This window comes from Macaca fascicularis, chromosome 6 (genome assembly GCF_037993035.2).
Source record: "Macaca fascicularis isolate 582-1 chromosome 6, T2T-MFA8v1.1".
Classification (NCBI taxonomy): Eukaryota; Metazoa; Chordata; class Mammalia; order Primates; family Cercopithecidae; genus Macaca; species Macaca fascicularis.
The window spans coordinates 36,162,497-36,179,356 of NC_088380.1; the positions used below are offsets into that span (position 1 = coordinate 36,162,497).

A 16,860-nucleotide genomic window follows, 5' to 3' on the forward strand; every position below is an offset into this window, starting at 1 on the left:
CATATGTGGCTAGTGGCTGTCATATTGGAGAGCACAGATATAGAACAATTCCACCATTTTAGAAAGTTCTGTGGGACAGTAGTGCTCTAGAATGGACATTGTATAACCACTCTCATGACTATTAATAGCATTTTAGGGTGTAGAAATTTACAGCATAAATGAACAGATAAAAAGTGCTTTAGTGAAAGGGAGTCTACACAAAACACACAGGTAGGAATAGAACTAGAGAATGGGTACTCCCAGAATCCTTGTGCACCCAGAAGTACATGATGCCTGACATTCAGTGGCAGAGTACAGAGGTACTAGCCCTATAGGAGGCACTGGAAGGTCAACTCTACCCACTTCTCAATTTGGCCAGGATGCATGTTAACATTTTATGGTTGGACTTGTGCTTCCTATGCTGGGCAATGAAGTTAAGAGCAAAGATGCAAAGAGTAGGAATCAGCCTCTAAATTCCATCTCTCTCTCCTCCCTCTTAACCTCCCCAATTCCTTAATACCAGCATATACAGTCATACTATTCCTACAGTCCTAGAAGCACCACTCAAAGACTGGGCATTCTGGAAACTTGCTCGGTCTGCTAGATGGAAGTAGTTCATCCCTGCAAGAAAGTAATATTAACATCAAGTGTTCAAACTTTCATTCTTGACTGTCAAAATAATAGTTTTATGAGTAATTATGTTTTGCTCTTTTAAGAACATGAGCGAGTGTGAACTCATGAGCGAATGTGAACAGGCCTGAATGATTTTCAAAGAAGAAATGTCATCACCTGTAACTGAAATATCACACAAATAACGTTTTTAAATGATCCAAAAGCACTGTCAAGGAAATATAATACTTTTAAAGAAGTATGATACGTTATGTGTTTGCTAATAAGAAGAAATATTTTTTGGAAACACTTTAAAACTGAAATACAAATCAAAACCACAATGACATACCACCTTACTGCTGCAAGAATCAAAAAATGAAAAAAAAAATAGATGTTGGCGGGGATGCAGTGAAAGGGGCACATTTTTACACTGCTAGTGGGAATGTAAACTAGTACAATCACTATGGAAAACACTATGGAAATTCCTTAAAGAACTGAAAGTAGAATTACCATTTGATCCAGCAATCCCACTACTGGGTATCTACCCAGAGGAAAGAAGTCATTATACAAAAAAGACACATGCACACACATGTTTATAGCAGCACAATTCACAACTGCAAAAATATGGAACCAGCCCAAATGCCCATTGATTAATGAGTGGATAAAGGACACACACACACACACACACACACACACACACACCACAGAATACTATTCAGCCATAAAAGGGAATGAAATAATGGCATTCACAGCAACCTGGATGGAATTGGAGACCATTATTCCAAGTGAAGTAACTCAGGAATGGAAAACCAAACATCATATGTTCTCACTCATAAGTGGGAGCTAAGCTATGAGGATGCAAAGACATAAGAATGATACAGCGGACTTTGGGGACTCAGGGAAAAAGGTGGGAGGGAGGTGAGGGATAAAAGAGTACCAATTGGGTACAGTGTAGACTGCTCGGGTGATGAGTGCACCCAAATCTCACAAATCATAACTAAATAATCTACTCATGTAACCAAACGCCACCTGTTCCCTAAAGACCTATGGAAATAACAAAAGTAAAAAATAAATTAAAAAAAAAAACTGAAATACAGAACTAGATGTGTTTTGGGGGTTTTTGTTGTTGCTGTTTTGAGATGGAGTTTCACTCTTGTTGCCTAGGCTGAAGTGCAATGGCGCGATCTTGGCTCACTGCAATCTATGCCTCCTGGGTTCAATCCTGCCTCTCAGCCTCCCAAGTAGCTGGGATTACAGGGATGCACCAACACGTCCAGCTCATTTTGTATTTTTAGTAGAGACGGGGTTTCACTGATCAGGATGGTCTTGAACTCCTGACCTCAAGTGATCCACCCACCTGGGCCTCCCAAAGTGGGGGGATTGTATGCACGAGCCACTGCGCGCAGCCAGATGTAGTCTTTTGTTGCAATAGTTGCTAATGCTTCAAACCTTAAATTGAAGAGATGATATTAAATTAGAACCAAGTTAATGGCAAAGTGCAGTCTGATAATGTAAAAAAATGACAAAGCTGGTATTATAAATTAAATCATATCTAACTTTGTAACTCAAGAACTGCTCAATTTTTCATTGCTAGAAATGATATTTCAGCTCTTTTTATTAAGCCAAGTTCTTGCTTTCAATGCATGTATAGCTTACCACTAGAAACACCTGTAGCTTTTCAAATAAAATATATAAAAATTTACACCATAAATATCATGAAAATTTTTTCCTTATAAAGCAGAATGTTGTTTTCAGCTTCAATGTCTATTCAATTTCTATTTAAAAATATTATCAAGATAGGATTTACATAATAGAAACATTTCACTATCTAGAAAACAGCTTGAGCTATAGTTGTCCAATAAACTGTTGCCAATTAACAATTAACCTAGGACTATTTTAAAAGATATGTGAAAACATTTTATGACTAGCGTACTAATTATATTTATATGCAAATAGATAGCTCCAAGTACTTGTAAAACATATATGAATATATGGAAATATATTTATATGAATGTATATATGTTTTACAGGTACTTGGCCTATGTAGGCACAGCCCTTACAGTCTTTGCATTGCTGACTTGCTTAACAACCTCCATTCTCTCTTTTTTCTGGTACAGATAAAATAGGAGTAAACTTCCACTCAAACCCTGTCTAAATGACCTCAATTAGTAGAGGCTGAATTCACAGTGATTTGCTAAACACACTTAGCCACTTCAATAATAAACTTAAATAAATGGATTTTGAGTAATATTGCTAAATGAGATTTTAAGCATAACTAAGTATGACATTTGTGGAATGGTACATTATTTCCCAGTTCCCTTGGAAACAAAAGGAGCGAGCCGGTTAGTAAGGTAATGGCTAACGTTTGATAATAACCTCCGATTGTGTAGCACTTTATCCCATCAACAGGAAGTACTCTGAGACTCACTATAGCTGGAAGGAGCAAGTCCCTCCTGCATTTGTCATTTTCTCTCAATTCCAGGTCCTCATCCTGTTCTAAGTCTCTCTAGGGTTGCGGATTGTCATTAGTTCCACATGTCGCCTAAGTGTTTCCAGGAGTTCAGCAACTCAAACCTTTCAAGCTTAAGATCAAGATGTTCCCAAGTCAACGGCAGGCTCTGAATGCCAAGTATTCAGGTCAGAAAAGAAAAAGTTACTCAAGTCTTTGAGTACAGGATAATAAACTACTATATATTCAATTCTTTCTTCAAATTTAAAGTGCTTGAGCTCTGAGTCACAAGGTCCCTGGTACATTTATTACAGGGTCTAGAGCAGAACAAAATTGGAAATGAGTAACAGTTATATGGTGGCATAATGTAAAGCTGGATGTGATCCTTGGAGTTTTTGAGCTGAGTGTCACACTTCTAGTGTCGGGAGACGGAGCTGGAAGCCCGTGGTGCTCACGGGGACTTTCGTGAAACTCACATGGCATCAACAATGTTCAGTGGCTGCTAGGATTTTTGAAATATCCCAGAGAAACAATAAATAAATTCCATTAGGAAGAATCAAAAGAAGAATCTAATACAAAATTTTTTAAAAAGGCTATTACGTGTTGAGACTTTTTTTCCCCGATGAACTCTACCTTTCTGGTCATTGCAAGGTCCGTGTTAAAACCTTGTTTACTGGTTGACTGCTCGTATTTTCAGTGAGTTTCACTCCTGAAGAGGTTCTTCCACTATACTTTGCTCAGGGGAAAAGATATGGCTTTGGCGAGGCAGGTGTGAGAATTAAACAAGAAGGTCATGCTATTCTCAGAGAGGAAGAGCTGTTTCACCACAACCTCTCACCACACCAGCTGAAATGGCAAAAAGAATTCTTCTCACACAGCAATGTTCTCAGAACCCCATCAATCATTTGTTTATGTTTCTTTCAACAGATCTCACCCATCATCTGTTTTAGAATATATAATTTTAGGGGTTAACTAGGTGGGTTTAATTTTTTCAGAATAAAAGAACCAGTTACCTCTATCAAAGTTACATAGTTTTCGTGTAAGTGACTTGGAGGAGTAAAATCATGCTGAGAAATATTGGCTTTCAAAAGGATCAGTTACACGAAACTCAACAACATTATATGGCGATCTGTCAGACCCCTGATGCCGTTGTTTTTTCTTTGAGTCTTAAGCATTTCTAGGATTTAAAACTTTGCTGCTTCATTCAACAGGATCTTAATTTAAAAGAACAATCAATAATCTCCAGGAAAGCAAGTTTGTTGACCAATTTGGAAAATTGGAAAATATGAGGTTCTTCATATCTGTATTCAAAATAGATACACATGGTCGGGAGTGATGACTCGCACCTGTAATCCAACACTTTGGGAGGCTGAGGCGGGCAGATCACCTGAGGTCAGGGATTTGAGACTGGCCTGGCCAACATGGTGAAATCCTGTCTCCTAAAAATACAAAAAAATTATCTGGGTGTAGTGGCAGGTACCTGCAATCCCAGTTACTTGGAGGCTGAGACAGGAGAATCGTTTGAACCTGGGAGATGGAAGTTGCAGTGAGCCAAGATGGCACCACTGCACTCCAGCCTGGACGACAGAGCGAGACTCCATATCAAAAAAAAAATAAATAAAAACAATAACAAAATAGATATGCGTAAATCCAAAAAAGGTATACTACTCAGAGAAGGTTAATAGAATTGCAGGAAGCAGAGGTAGAAGGGCCCCCACACACCATCTATGAATACATCTGGTAAATTATCTCTCTCCATTTGATTAAACTTCAACATAGACTGCATCTGCAGGTAGTTTAGTGAGAGTGGAATTATTACCTACTTGTACTCTCATGGCTCAGTGAGACAATCTACTTTGGCCAAGAGAATTAAAGAGCCAAGACAATTATCTGCCTCCAAATATAGAGAGGGATTTTCCTTGCATTGTCTTGATAGGCTGTCTGTGTTCATGAAATTGATTACGTCACTCCCCAACACAGTGCCATAGAAAGGGCTCCAACTGTACTTGCTTCAGAGGCTGAATGAGATTCTGGGAGGGGAATTTGGTTGCCTGTTCTTCTCTTCCCTCTCTACCCTCTTTGATCTCTTAACAACTGTGGGTTGTTAGTTTGGTTTGAAAGCCAGTGGTTTTGCTTGCAATTATTCTAGTTCACTGCTCTGTCCCCACAGCCTAGAAAAAAGCATGTATCTCAAAAAATATTTATTGATGGGATGTATTTCCCCCTGCAAGCCATGATGTATGCCAAGTCAATCTGCAGCCTACTTGGAGAACACCCAGCTCTGACTTTGAAAAGCATGATTAGGGTATGAAATGTGACTCCATGCCTGCTGCCAAACCACACAGAAGAAGTACATGGTCCTCCAAAGTGCCATCTGTGCCTCAGAAGATCCTATCACAGTTTATATCACTGTGAAAACCAGTCCCACAGACCAGCAGAAAGAATTCTGCCTCAGTCTACACTTTAGCTTGCACAGCTTGTACATTCTGGGTTTCTCATTTGCACTGTGAATGGAATCCAGGTACGATGTGCACAGCAGCAGAGAGTCAGTCTCTGGCCATTGTTGCATGGGTTTGCCTTTGTTAGAGTTAGAAATCCAAATTCAGTATTGTTATGGGTGGCTTGTTCTGACAAACTCTCATGCTCAGAATGTTTGCATACATCATTCTTGTCTCATAAAAAGTCGCTAATTTCATTCTCTTTTCTTTGGCTTGTTTAATTTTCCATCTGAGGACCAGATCCAACAGGTGAGGTTTTCCTGGGGGATGTTTTGACAATTTTTTATTGTGTTTTATCTTCTGAACTAAGGGCTTATTTTTAAAATTGTAAACAGAGTAAGCTTTAAAATCTGTAAGTTAAATAACCAAAAATATATCCAGAAGAGTGTTAGCAAATGATTTCTTTAAATGTCTCTTCTATGTTCCTCCCACTTCTACTAGGAGTAGAGCTAAATAATGCACAATTCCTGACTGTGCCAGAAGCCATAGAGGAGAATGAGAATTGGAGTGCAGTGACCCTTGACCATTAGGTTATTAGCAGACTTTGTTTCCAGAGGGTGAAAGGGCCTTGGTGGAACCTTGCTCATGGGCCCAGAACCCAAAGCGCTAGAAGAGAAGCAACTAAATATGACCAAATACACTATGAGGTAGGGGTTATCTGAAATTGGATAGCTGTGCCCCGTGCCCCCATTAGACAGGAAGCAAAGTATCACCGGAGAAGGCTAAGCTGATAGCTGCAACCTAGTCCTTGCTCAGAATCACATGCTCACTCTATAGCCCCAGTTAAGCTGAGGCATGAGTCATACCCAGAATCAAAGACAAGAATCTTTCTAGAGCAAAAGGTTTGAAACCCACCATCCCCAGGAAACAGGGGACCTCTCCTTAGCCACAATCTGCAAGGTGCAGGCTGCAAAAATACATGGATTTTTTTTCTATACATTTCTTCACGATTTCTTCTGCTTTTCTCCATAATTCTACACATTTCTTCATAACACTTGATATCTTTGGCCCAACCAATCTCTCTATGAGCAGAGATAATAAATCCAATACAAAATCAGACTTGTGCAATCAAGAAAAAAAAAAAAACTAGTTTCTGGTAATACAGGGATGCACCCATCCTCAAGAAAAAGTTGAGCATCTCATCAAGTTATTTAATAACTGCTATAATGCTTATGTAGCAACACTGATTTTCACATGTTTTAAATCAATACATATCCGAATCTCAACTTCCAAGCCTATGAAATAAAACCTAAACAGTGAATTGATACAAAATATGGCAAGTGTGTTCAAACCCTGAATCCAGAGCCAATTAAATATATAAGATCTTAAAGAGGACTATTAACTCAGTCTATGTCTCCAAACTGGGGGATGAGTACAGCTAAGGACAGAGGCAAAAGGAGGTATTTCACCTAGCAGCAAGGTGGGTGGACATTGTCTCTAGCACCATAACCAGAGACCAGTCACTGTGCTTTTATCTCTGGCCCCAGATGCAGAATACACAGAAGGAGAGCTGTAGTTTCCTTATCTATTTTCCAGCCTCTGGGCTGTCTTTGCTTCTAGTAGCCTTTCATGGACAGAGTCCTACACATTAACGATATGAAGCCAAAGCTTAGTGCTGGGAGGAGGAGGCGTTAAGCTGTGAAGCGTCAAGATGGAAAACCTGCTTTGGAATATTATTGTGATCCTAGTCTGTGTCACACGCAATCTCCTTTTGCTAGTGGGAATTTTTTTTTTTTTTTGAGACAGAGTCTTGCTGTAGGTTGGAGTGCATTGGCATGATCTCAGTTCACTGCAGCTCCTGCCTCCCGGGTTCAAGCAATTCTCATGTCTCAGCCTCTGGAGTAGCTGGGGTTACAGGCATGTGCCACCAAGCCCAGCTAATTTTTTTTATTTTTAGTAGAGACAGTGTTTTCACCATGTTGCACAGGCTGGCCTCGAATTCCTGACCTCAGGTGATCTACTAACCTCAGCCTCCCAAAGTGCTGGGATTGCAGGCATGAGCCACTGCACCCAGCCCTCGCTGGTGGGGATTTCAACATAATTGGCAGAAAGCAGAGAGAGAAGAGGTAAACATTCCACCAGGTAAAGGCTTTCTGGGATAGCCTGCCCACACACAGGGCAAGATGTCCCACATAAAATCTGGGCGCCCAGTCCAGTTTCAAAACTTTAGCCACAGGAGTACTGTGAACAGTCGTGGATCTACTGCTCAAAGAAATGGCCTCCTCTCTCACACTAGTCTTTAAAATGACTATTTAAATAAATCATTTTAAATCTATTTGTCAAACTGTGGCTTCCCTAAACCCTAGGCAGTGAAACTCAAGATTTTCTTGTAGAAATTGAGGCTAACACGTGGTCTTCTTCTGGTCCCCAAATGACACTGAAACACTTAAAGACTTTCAATCAGTCATAAAAAGAGATAAATTGTCATCTCACCTAGAAACGGATCATCTCAAAAGAGGTAAAAAAAAAAAAAAAACTATGGGTCCATGGGTGAGCGTTTTAATTAAAATACTCAAGCTTTCATTAATAGCCAAGGGATAAAACCTAAAGTTGATTAGGCACCTGCATGTATCAGCACAGCACTAGGAGATTTACAGAGCTCATTTTATTTAAGTTCTATTTTAGAGCAAAGGAAACAGTCTCAGGGAAGGCAAGCTCACAGTTGGCTACTCGATGTCTTTTATTTCTGCCTGGTTTTGGCCCCAGAAAATGCAGTATTTTGACACAGAAAAAAACATTAGGATGAGTGTGAAATCAAATATGATTCTGGTTTTTGAACTGAGGTTTAGTCATTTGGAGCCACATGGCTGTCCCAAGGCCTGGTCCCCAGGTCACATGCTTAAAGCTTCCAGGCGGTTCTCATCATGACGATGAAGTACACATCAGTGTCAATGGATGCGCTCACGCCTGCATAGTAGTTCATGAACTCTTCGGGGGTCACCTGCAGTGGAAAAGTTAGAAACAAAAACAAAACTTTGCTTCTCACTCTGTCAATGGGGGCCCACCTTGTGCACCTGTAAATAGAAGGGAAATAGAGGATTTCTTTGTGTGTGTGATCATGGCTGAGGAACTGATCTAAAACAAAAGAACAAGTGAAGTTGAGGATGGTGTGAGAACAGCACCTAGGAAGAGAGAAAGAAAGTCTTGAAAGTTTCTAAGCCAACCTAAATGGAAAGTGACACAGGTTGTCATCTTTTCTCTAAGGGTGGGAGCCCTCAGTTCAGATAAGGGAGACTGAAACTCAGAGTAAGAAGGAAGTGCTCTGCAACTGTAGTTATTTCTGTCTTTCTGTGACACGTCAGAAATAACATTTCATGTCCTTGTGTCAGGATAAGCGATGTTTTCCTTTCCAGAAATGGAGTTCTCTCCTGTGGGTGAAGAAACAGATTTCTAGTTAAACACTCCTGGGTTGCAAGCTTTTCTAACACATAAATAACTCATTCAAGGCCCAGGGTGACTAAAAAGCTTACGCCTGCTTCATGCCTCCCACCCATCCTGGCTTCTCTCCACTCTACACCCATGACCATCTCTTTGAAATATCGACTAATGTGTTTATCTATGCTGGGATTTTATATTACTTTCCTTTGGAGAAGAAGAAAAAACAGTTATTAGTCTTATTTTTGACAGGTCTAGATAATATGTACACTCTAACCATGTCGGTTGACATGATCAGTTGGGGACATACTTATGCCTTCCAGGAATCATAAGAGACGACTGACCCCCTTCTCCTGTTTGCTGAAATTATAAGTGAACATAAAGAAAAGTCACAGGATCCATAATTCTCTCTCATACCACCCCTTCCCACTAAAAACATAAGGAAGGGCAGTAGAAAGAAAGGCATTTGAACGCAACTCATAGTTGAACTGTAAATACACATCTACAATACATGCATACAGCCTCTGTCAAAATTAGGATACCATTTGCGTCCCCCTTTCTTGAACTTCTTTATTCCTCTCCTCCTTTGGATTCCTCAGCCTCTGTTTTCAATTCCCTCATTAAGGGATTACATTTAGTTTCACACATCATTATTGCCCTCTCTCTATCTTTCTCATGTTCTGTGAGGTTCCAAGGAAATGTTTATCAGTGTGGATCCATACCACCTACATCAGGACCACCTGGGGTGCCTGTCATAAGCCTAGGTCCCCAGGCTCTACCCTACATGGACCTGCTAAATCAGAATCTCGGAAGCAAGTGGTTGTGGAATTTACTACTTAAAAATCTAAACATCCCAGTTAATTGTTGTGCACACTACAATAATTTAACAGGGAATATCAAAGATAATTAAGACAAAGTCATAGTCCTCAAAAAGGCCTCAGGGGTGAAATACTCCAACAAAGTAAGTGGATCATTTTAACAGCAAATAGCAAGTAAAGTATAAGCATTATACACGAGACCCTGAGCCATTTTGACTGTGCACTTTACTGTGACAGTTTGAGGAACATTTTTACAGCTAATTATTTTTTAATTAAAATTACCAAACTCCTAATATTTTTACTTTGTTGTTTCTATTGTCTATGGTCGACCAGGGGTGACAGCCATTGAGTGAGACTCCCTCCAAATCCACTGTAATACTCCTGTCCCTAGCTTTTCTCTCCCATGAAAGTTGAAGGACTCAAAACTCACTTTCCCAGACTCCCCTGCAGCTGCAGTTTGGGATGGCCAAGTGATAGAGTTCTCACCAATAAGATACAACAGAAATCTGACATGAATTTCTAGGGAAGCTTTTGCTTTCCTTATGCAGGCTCTAGCCCTTTCTCATTCCCTCCTTCTCCCTCCTTTGTCCTGCTGCCTGAAACTCAGATGTGCTGGCTGAAGTTAGGCAACCATCTTGAGATCATGAAGGAAAGGCCAGGAAAATCACAAAGACCTCAGCTGTGTTCTCTTTAAGCCACTTAAGCGAGAACATCAAGTAGAATTTAAAAAAACCTACTTTGTGTATTCCAATGTTTAATAAGATTTCCTATTTCTTGGATTGAAAGCAAACCCTAACTGAAACACCAATACATGATTGAGACTGGTATCGAAACCCCCATGCTTCCATCCCAAACTCCCCCAATGGGATGGGGTGACCTGAGTTGAGCTGGCTCTGATGGAGAATGGAGAAGGAATCCAAGATGAGCAAAAGATAAAGGAAGCATTAAATCTCACTTGGAAGTCAGATGACGTCAAACCAGAGGTCAGAGCTAATGTATTTGATCATTTCAGAAAAAGCCATCAGTTACTCTTGGCTAGGTGTTTGCTTGTTTTCTGAGACTCAACTTATATTGGGAATGGACTGAATCGCAAATTCTCTAATCTCCTGTAAATTTGCCCTCATCACAGTAAATTGCTGGTTAGCAATAATTACTATCCTTATTCATTTTATTTGATATTAGAAAAAATGAGAGACTGGGCACTCCTACTTTTAGCAGGCCTCTTGACTAGGCTACATTTATGTGACAAGGTATATATCATATATACAGGGGAAGGTCCCAGATGGGGATAATGGAAGTCACAATACAATCCCTTTTCCTCAGCTCTAAATTCATCAGAAAAATCCTAAAACAAATCTAGGTTACTATTAATACATACACTCAGTAATAGACCTAACATGTTTTTAATTATTTAAAAAATTTTTATGAGATGGATGAGGTAATAGACTGATATTCCCTGAAGGGCTTAAGTCCTAAGAGGCTTTTTAAAAATATGGTGATTATAAAGTCATATATACACATGAAGAATTCAAAACTTAGATATTAAAAAATAAGAAGTAAATGTCTCACCAAATTGGGGTGGGGTTTAGTGATAGAAAAGGGGTAAGGAAAGTTTGTTTCACAGGTTATCTGATTGCTTCACACCTCCATCCAAATGGCTTCCAGCTGCTATGGGAGTCCAGTAGGGTATTAGTGCAAGATTTATGACATCAAATTCCATGACTGCTGCAAACTCCAGCAACCTTTTTGGGTATTTGAGAGTTTAGCCTAGATTATCAAGTTTAAACAATATCCTTAACTAGGAGCTATGCTGAATTTTTTGCATTATTTTAAATTTTGCCTCATATGGGATGTTTTTAACCATAAATGAGCACACTGGCTTCAAGTAGAGCTATGCTTCAACACAAAAAATCTTCATATGCAAAATAATTCAACTTGCAAGAGGTAAATCAGAAGCTAATTATTCTCCTCATAAAAGACTTTACCATGGAGTTCCTCTACATCAACAATTTCTTGTGCATTTAAAATACAATTCAGCATGCAAAAGTTCGAATTACACATCACTTCTCAGAAAACTTTTATTATGTCTATTAAATGAGGTATCCCTGGTAAGCTGTTAGCAAATGCCCAGTTGATATGTGCTTAAAAATGTTGCCCAGATTCATTATTATGCTAAATGGTATCATGTGCATATTATATTTAGTAATTTTAAAACAGTCATTTCTGAACCTTTTAGAGCTAAGGATCACAAATACGCATGCGTGTAAGAGTCATCTGATACACATTAAAATGTGAAGCCTTGGACTCCACCCTCCAAAAAATCAGATTCTGTGGTTCTGCAGTACAGCTAGCAATCTACATTATTAATAAACCCTCTTGGTGATGATTATGAACAGCCAGAGTTGGGTATCAATACAGGGTCTGTAGCATTCAGATGACATCAAGTGCTATAACTGCTAAAAACCTCAATAACCTTTATGAGCTTTTGAGAGCTTAATGTGGCTTCTTAAGATAAATATCAAAAAGGGTTGTGTGCAGACTTGAATCAGCCGAATCACAACTGGCGATTTTGACTTTTGTTGAGAAAAGGGTAGCTGAGGTTTCCCCTGGCAATGAGAAGGAACCACCTGCAGAGAGGAAGCAGACACACTCTGGGATCCACAAAGGGGTGGGCTAATTTGGGGAAATGGCAGTTGGCTATTTTTCCACTGACATCTCACTGATCAAGGCCAGCAATACTGGAAGAAAACATATAGTTTTTATTTCTGTCCCTAAGATTTTGGCTGCCCTATTGAATTTTGGCCCTTTTGTAAACCTGCCTCCACAATCCTCAGCCTGAAATAGAGGGTATATCTCCATCCCTGACTGGGAAATGGCAGCAGGAAGGACAGAAAGGTCACTTTCCTATCCCCCACCCCTTGCTAATGAGACTCATCACAAAGTTTCATTTAAAAAGTTGGAGGACATTCACTTCAGAAGAGGAAGGTTTATTTCTTCTTCCCTTAACCACCGTCTTCTTGTCCACTGGGCCACTAATCTTTTCCTGTACTGTAAAGGGCTTAAGAGACAATGAACCCTGGGGTTGTGCTGCTGCTGACTGTTATCCAGGGGATAACCCCCTTTCCTTATCACCAAAATCCTTAGGTCACCTAAGAACAGAACTGGCTCTGGTTGTTTGTTTTTTTTTTTTTCTAAAAAGTCCATTTATGGCTGTTGATAAAGGACAGATGACATTTTCATTTCAGCCTAGACACAGTCATGGAGCTATATAATTCCTTACCCTACCAAGCTATGCATTTGTAACTTGAAGATAAAAGTTAATGGAGATGGGGCGGTTGATTTTGTTTTCAAATTCAGTGCAGTTTAGAAATGTAAGTTAATCTCAAAGCACACTAAAGAATAAATCAGAGTAAATTCTGTTATTTGACATCCCCTTTACCAAAAACTACCTTCAAATGGCATTTCCACATAACAAAGTGTGATGACAAATGAGGCTCATAAGGATGAGTGTGAAGGCACTAAAACATCCTGAAAAGCCTTGTAAATCTGTTTCCCAAAATTAAATTACGATCTCATTTCAAAGTTAAATGTTTTATTATAGTTCATTGGAATGCAACTAGCTGAGTATGATAAATATAATAACCATAAAATGGCATGTTTAATCAAAACATCACATTCCCCAGATGACAGGTCATCACTTATGTGGATCCCTTACCAATATATGTCAATATATGTCTATGAGTGTGTGTGTGCACATACATATATTAGTTTTCAACTGAAGTAACATGAAAGTTTCCTCTGGCAATGGGGAAGTTTCTAGATGGTTCCTAGGGAAATAGTTTACTTCTATTTACTACAAATATATATCCACGTGTTAAAATTTTTAAGGGTTTGAACCTATTTCCCACTTACAATTTCAAATTGAAGAAATTTCCCCTGGATTAGACTGTTTTACTTACCAATCCATCTTTGTCATAGGGTGAATCAAAGTTATCCAGAAATTTCCTAAATACTTGCTCCTCACTCCATTCCCCATTCTGGTACTTTGGATGGTGTTTTGCATTATACACCTCACGAAGGTCTTCGATTGTTATAACGCCATCTCCAGTCTTGTCTAACTTTCTAAAAGCTTGCATGATTACCTCTTTTCTGGCTCTGGACATTGGAGGCTACAAAAATAGAAGAATACATGCAGAGACATACATAAGCAAATGAGATTTTTTGGTATCCTATGTGACAAAATATCTTATTCCCCTCAATGATGTGAAATAGTATTTGTGTGCTATTATATAATAAGCAGCACTATGATTGCTCCAAAAAGTTCTTAAGTCTGTTCACAGTCTTCTGCTCATCCCCCTCCCCACAGTGTACTAACAACTTGTGAAAACAAAACCTCAAGGTAGCCAACCCAAACCACGTGAAAGCCAAACTCACCAGATATACTGATTAATGGGGCCACTTACTCTTAATGTGAGAAGAAATTCATTGAAGTCTATTGTTCCATTTCCATCTTTATCAAACCTCCGGAAAAGCTCTTCCACCTCTTCCCTTTCCATTACCACAGCATAATCATTTAACCCTTTCATAAATTCTTTAAAATCAAGGGTTCGATTATTATCGTCATCCATAATTCTAAACACTCTGAAGAAAATACACACAAAAATTAAGAAGAATTTTACAAAGAACAGGTGTAAGTGTAAAGATTTTTTTAAAAAAAAAATCCACACTCAGGGTTTCGTCAAATAAAAATACAAAAGTCTTAAATTCTTCTCTGCACCCTCCCTTCCAAAACTAAAGAGCCTCTTCCCACCCCACCCCCCCCTACACGCACACATACACAAAGTATAATTCTAATTACATGACATTCTGAAAAAGACAAAACTGTGGAGACAGTAAAAAGATGAAAGGGAGAGGAAATAATTGAATTGGTGAAACATGGGATTTTTAGGTCAATGAAACTATCCTTTATAATACTATGATGGTGGATACATGACATTATGCATTTTTTAAAACCCATAGAACTTTACAAAACAAGGCGTAAACCTTAATGCATATGAATTTTTAAAAAAATGATTTAGGAAGTCAGAAAATCACAGGAAGGAATGCAAACTGTGACAAGAAAATCTCACTGTATTACGAAAGAACAAAACATCCCCAAAAGGGGTAAAGGGATAAGAGAGAAAGGTGCTGATTTAAGTATTTTGAAAATGAGTAGAGTCTGTAAGAACACAGGAACTGCACACAATTTACTGTACTCTAGTTGATAAAGTTGTTTCCCACAGGGATACAGGTTAACAATTCTGACACTGATGTACATGTATACTGAAGTTGAACCATCAAGTAAATGGATAACAAAGATGGAAGCCAGGTTTCTCAAAGTGGAAGTGAGAATTTAGAGATAAGATAGGAAAACAGGCATGGATTAGAGTTGGAGACATCAGTGTGAACTCATGTTTAGCTTAATATAGACATAAATCATTACATATGAAAATATTTAGGCCAAGCGTGGTGGCTCATGCCTGTAATCCTAGCACTTTGGGAGGCCGAGGCAGATAGAATGCCTGAGCTGAGGAGTTCGAGGCCAGCCTGGGCAACACAGTGAAACTCCATCTCTACTAAAATACAATAAATCAGCCAGGCATGGGCATGCTTCTATAATCCCAGCTACTCAGGAGGCTGAGGCAGGAGAATCGCTAGAACCTGGGAGGCAGAGGTTGCAGTGAGCCAAGATCACACCACTGCACTCCAGCCTGGGTGACAGAGCAAGACTCTGTCTTTTAAAAATAAACAAATAAACAAAAAATGTTTATATGCAGATTACTATACACACACATATTTCTTTGTTTTGTCAGCCAAGAAGACCTAGAAATAATAATGTTCCAGTAACAATAAGCACATATAACTAATTAATGAACAGACAGCAGTGCTACAGAAAGTGAACTTATCAGTTTCTTTGTAAAACATAAATAAATCTGAAATTAATTATGTATTATTAAGCCACCATGTGTTATTCAATAAAATTCGCTGCTTAGGAATTTATAATGCATGAAACTTTGCACTAAGCCCTGTAAAGAGGAATAAAAAGGTGAACGAGATGCAGTCTCTGGTCATAAGAAGTTATTGAAAGAGAAACACTAAAAAGGACAATTAGTGGTTTTAAGTGAAGGGAGAAAGGATGCATTTCAGAGCAATGGCTGTTTCTAGAGTATTCTTGGGGCATCTCAGAAAGCTAGAGGACAGCTCTGAAGGAAGAAATAATGAAATTAAGATAGAAAGTTGGGTGATCTGAGCAAGATGGCCAATAGGAACAGCTCCGGTCTGCAGCTCCCAGCAAGATCAACGCAGAAGGCAGGTGATTTCTTCATCTGCAACTGAGGTACAAGGCTCATCTCACTGAAACTGGTTAGACACTGGGTGCAGCCCATGGAGGGTGACCAGAAGCAGGGTGGGGCATCACCTCACCCGGTAAGCACAGAGGGTTGGGGAACTCCCTGCCCTAGCCAAGGGAAGCTGTGAGGGACTGTGCCATGAGGAATGGTGCATTCTGGCCCAGATACTATGCTTTTCCCATGGTCTTTGCAACCCACAGACCAGGAGATTCCTTCAGGTGCCTACATGCCCAGAGACCTGGGTTTCAAGCACAAAACTGGGTGGCCACTTGGGGAGACACCAAAAAAAAGCTACAGGAGTTTTTTTTTTATACCCCAGTGGCACCTGGAAGGCCAGTGAGACAGAACACTTCACTCCCCTGGAAAGGGTGCTAAAGCCAGGGAGCCAAGTGGTCTAGCTCAGTGGATCCCACTCCCACAGAGCCCAGCAATCTAAGATCCAATGGCTTGAAATTCTTGCTGCCAGCACAGCAGTCTGAAATTGATCTGGGATGCTCGAGCTTGGTGAAGGGAGGGGGGCCACCATTACTGAGGTTTGAGTAGACAGTTTTCCCCTCATAGTGTAAACAAAGCCACCAGGAAGTTTGAACTGTGTGGAGCCCAGTGCAGTTCAGCAAAGCCACTGTAGCCAGACTGCCCCTCTTGATTCCTCCTCTCTGGGCAGGGCATCTCTGAAAGAAAGGCAGCAGCCCCAGTCAGGGGCTTATAGATAAAACTCCCATCTCCCTGGGACAGAGCACCTG

The 16,860-nt window shown here is 39.7% G+C and overlaps 1 protein-coding gene across 2 annotated transcripts in view; it reads right to left on the minus strand.

The window, feature by feature from the left end:
- Positions 1-8,121: 8,121 nt before the first annotated feature.
- The window catches only part of CAPSL (calcyphosine like), a 37,378-nt gene continuing 28,639 nt past the window's right edge, over positions 8,122-16,860 (minus strand). For both annotated transcript variants that reach the window (XM_065546155.2, XM_015451272.4), the window contains exons 3-5: positions 14,192-14,369; positions 13,688-13,897; positions 8,122-8,476 (exon numbers count right to left, since the gene is read on the minus strand). In XM_065546155.2, the coding sequence (XP_065402227.1) occupies positions 8,375-8,476; positions 13,688-13,897; positions 14,192-14,369 (490 nt within the window). In that variant the 3' untranslated portion in view covers positions 8,122-8,374. The remainder of the gene's footprint in view (positions 8,477-13,687; positions 13,898-14,191; positions 14,370-16,860) is intronic.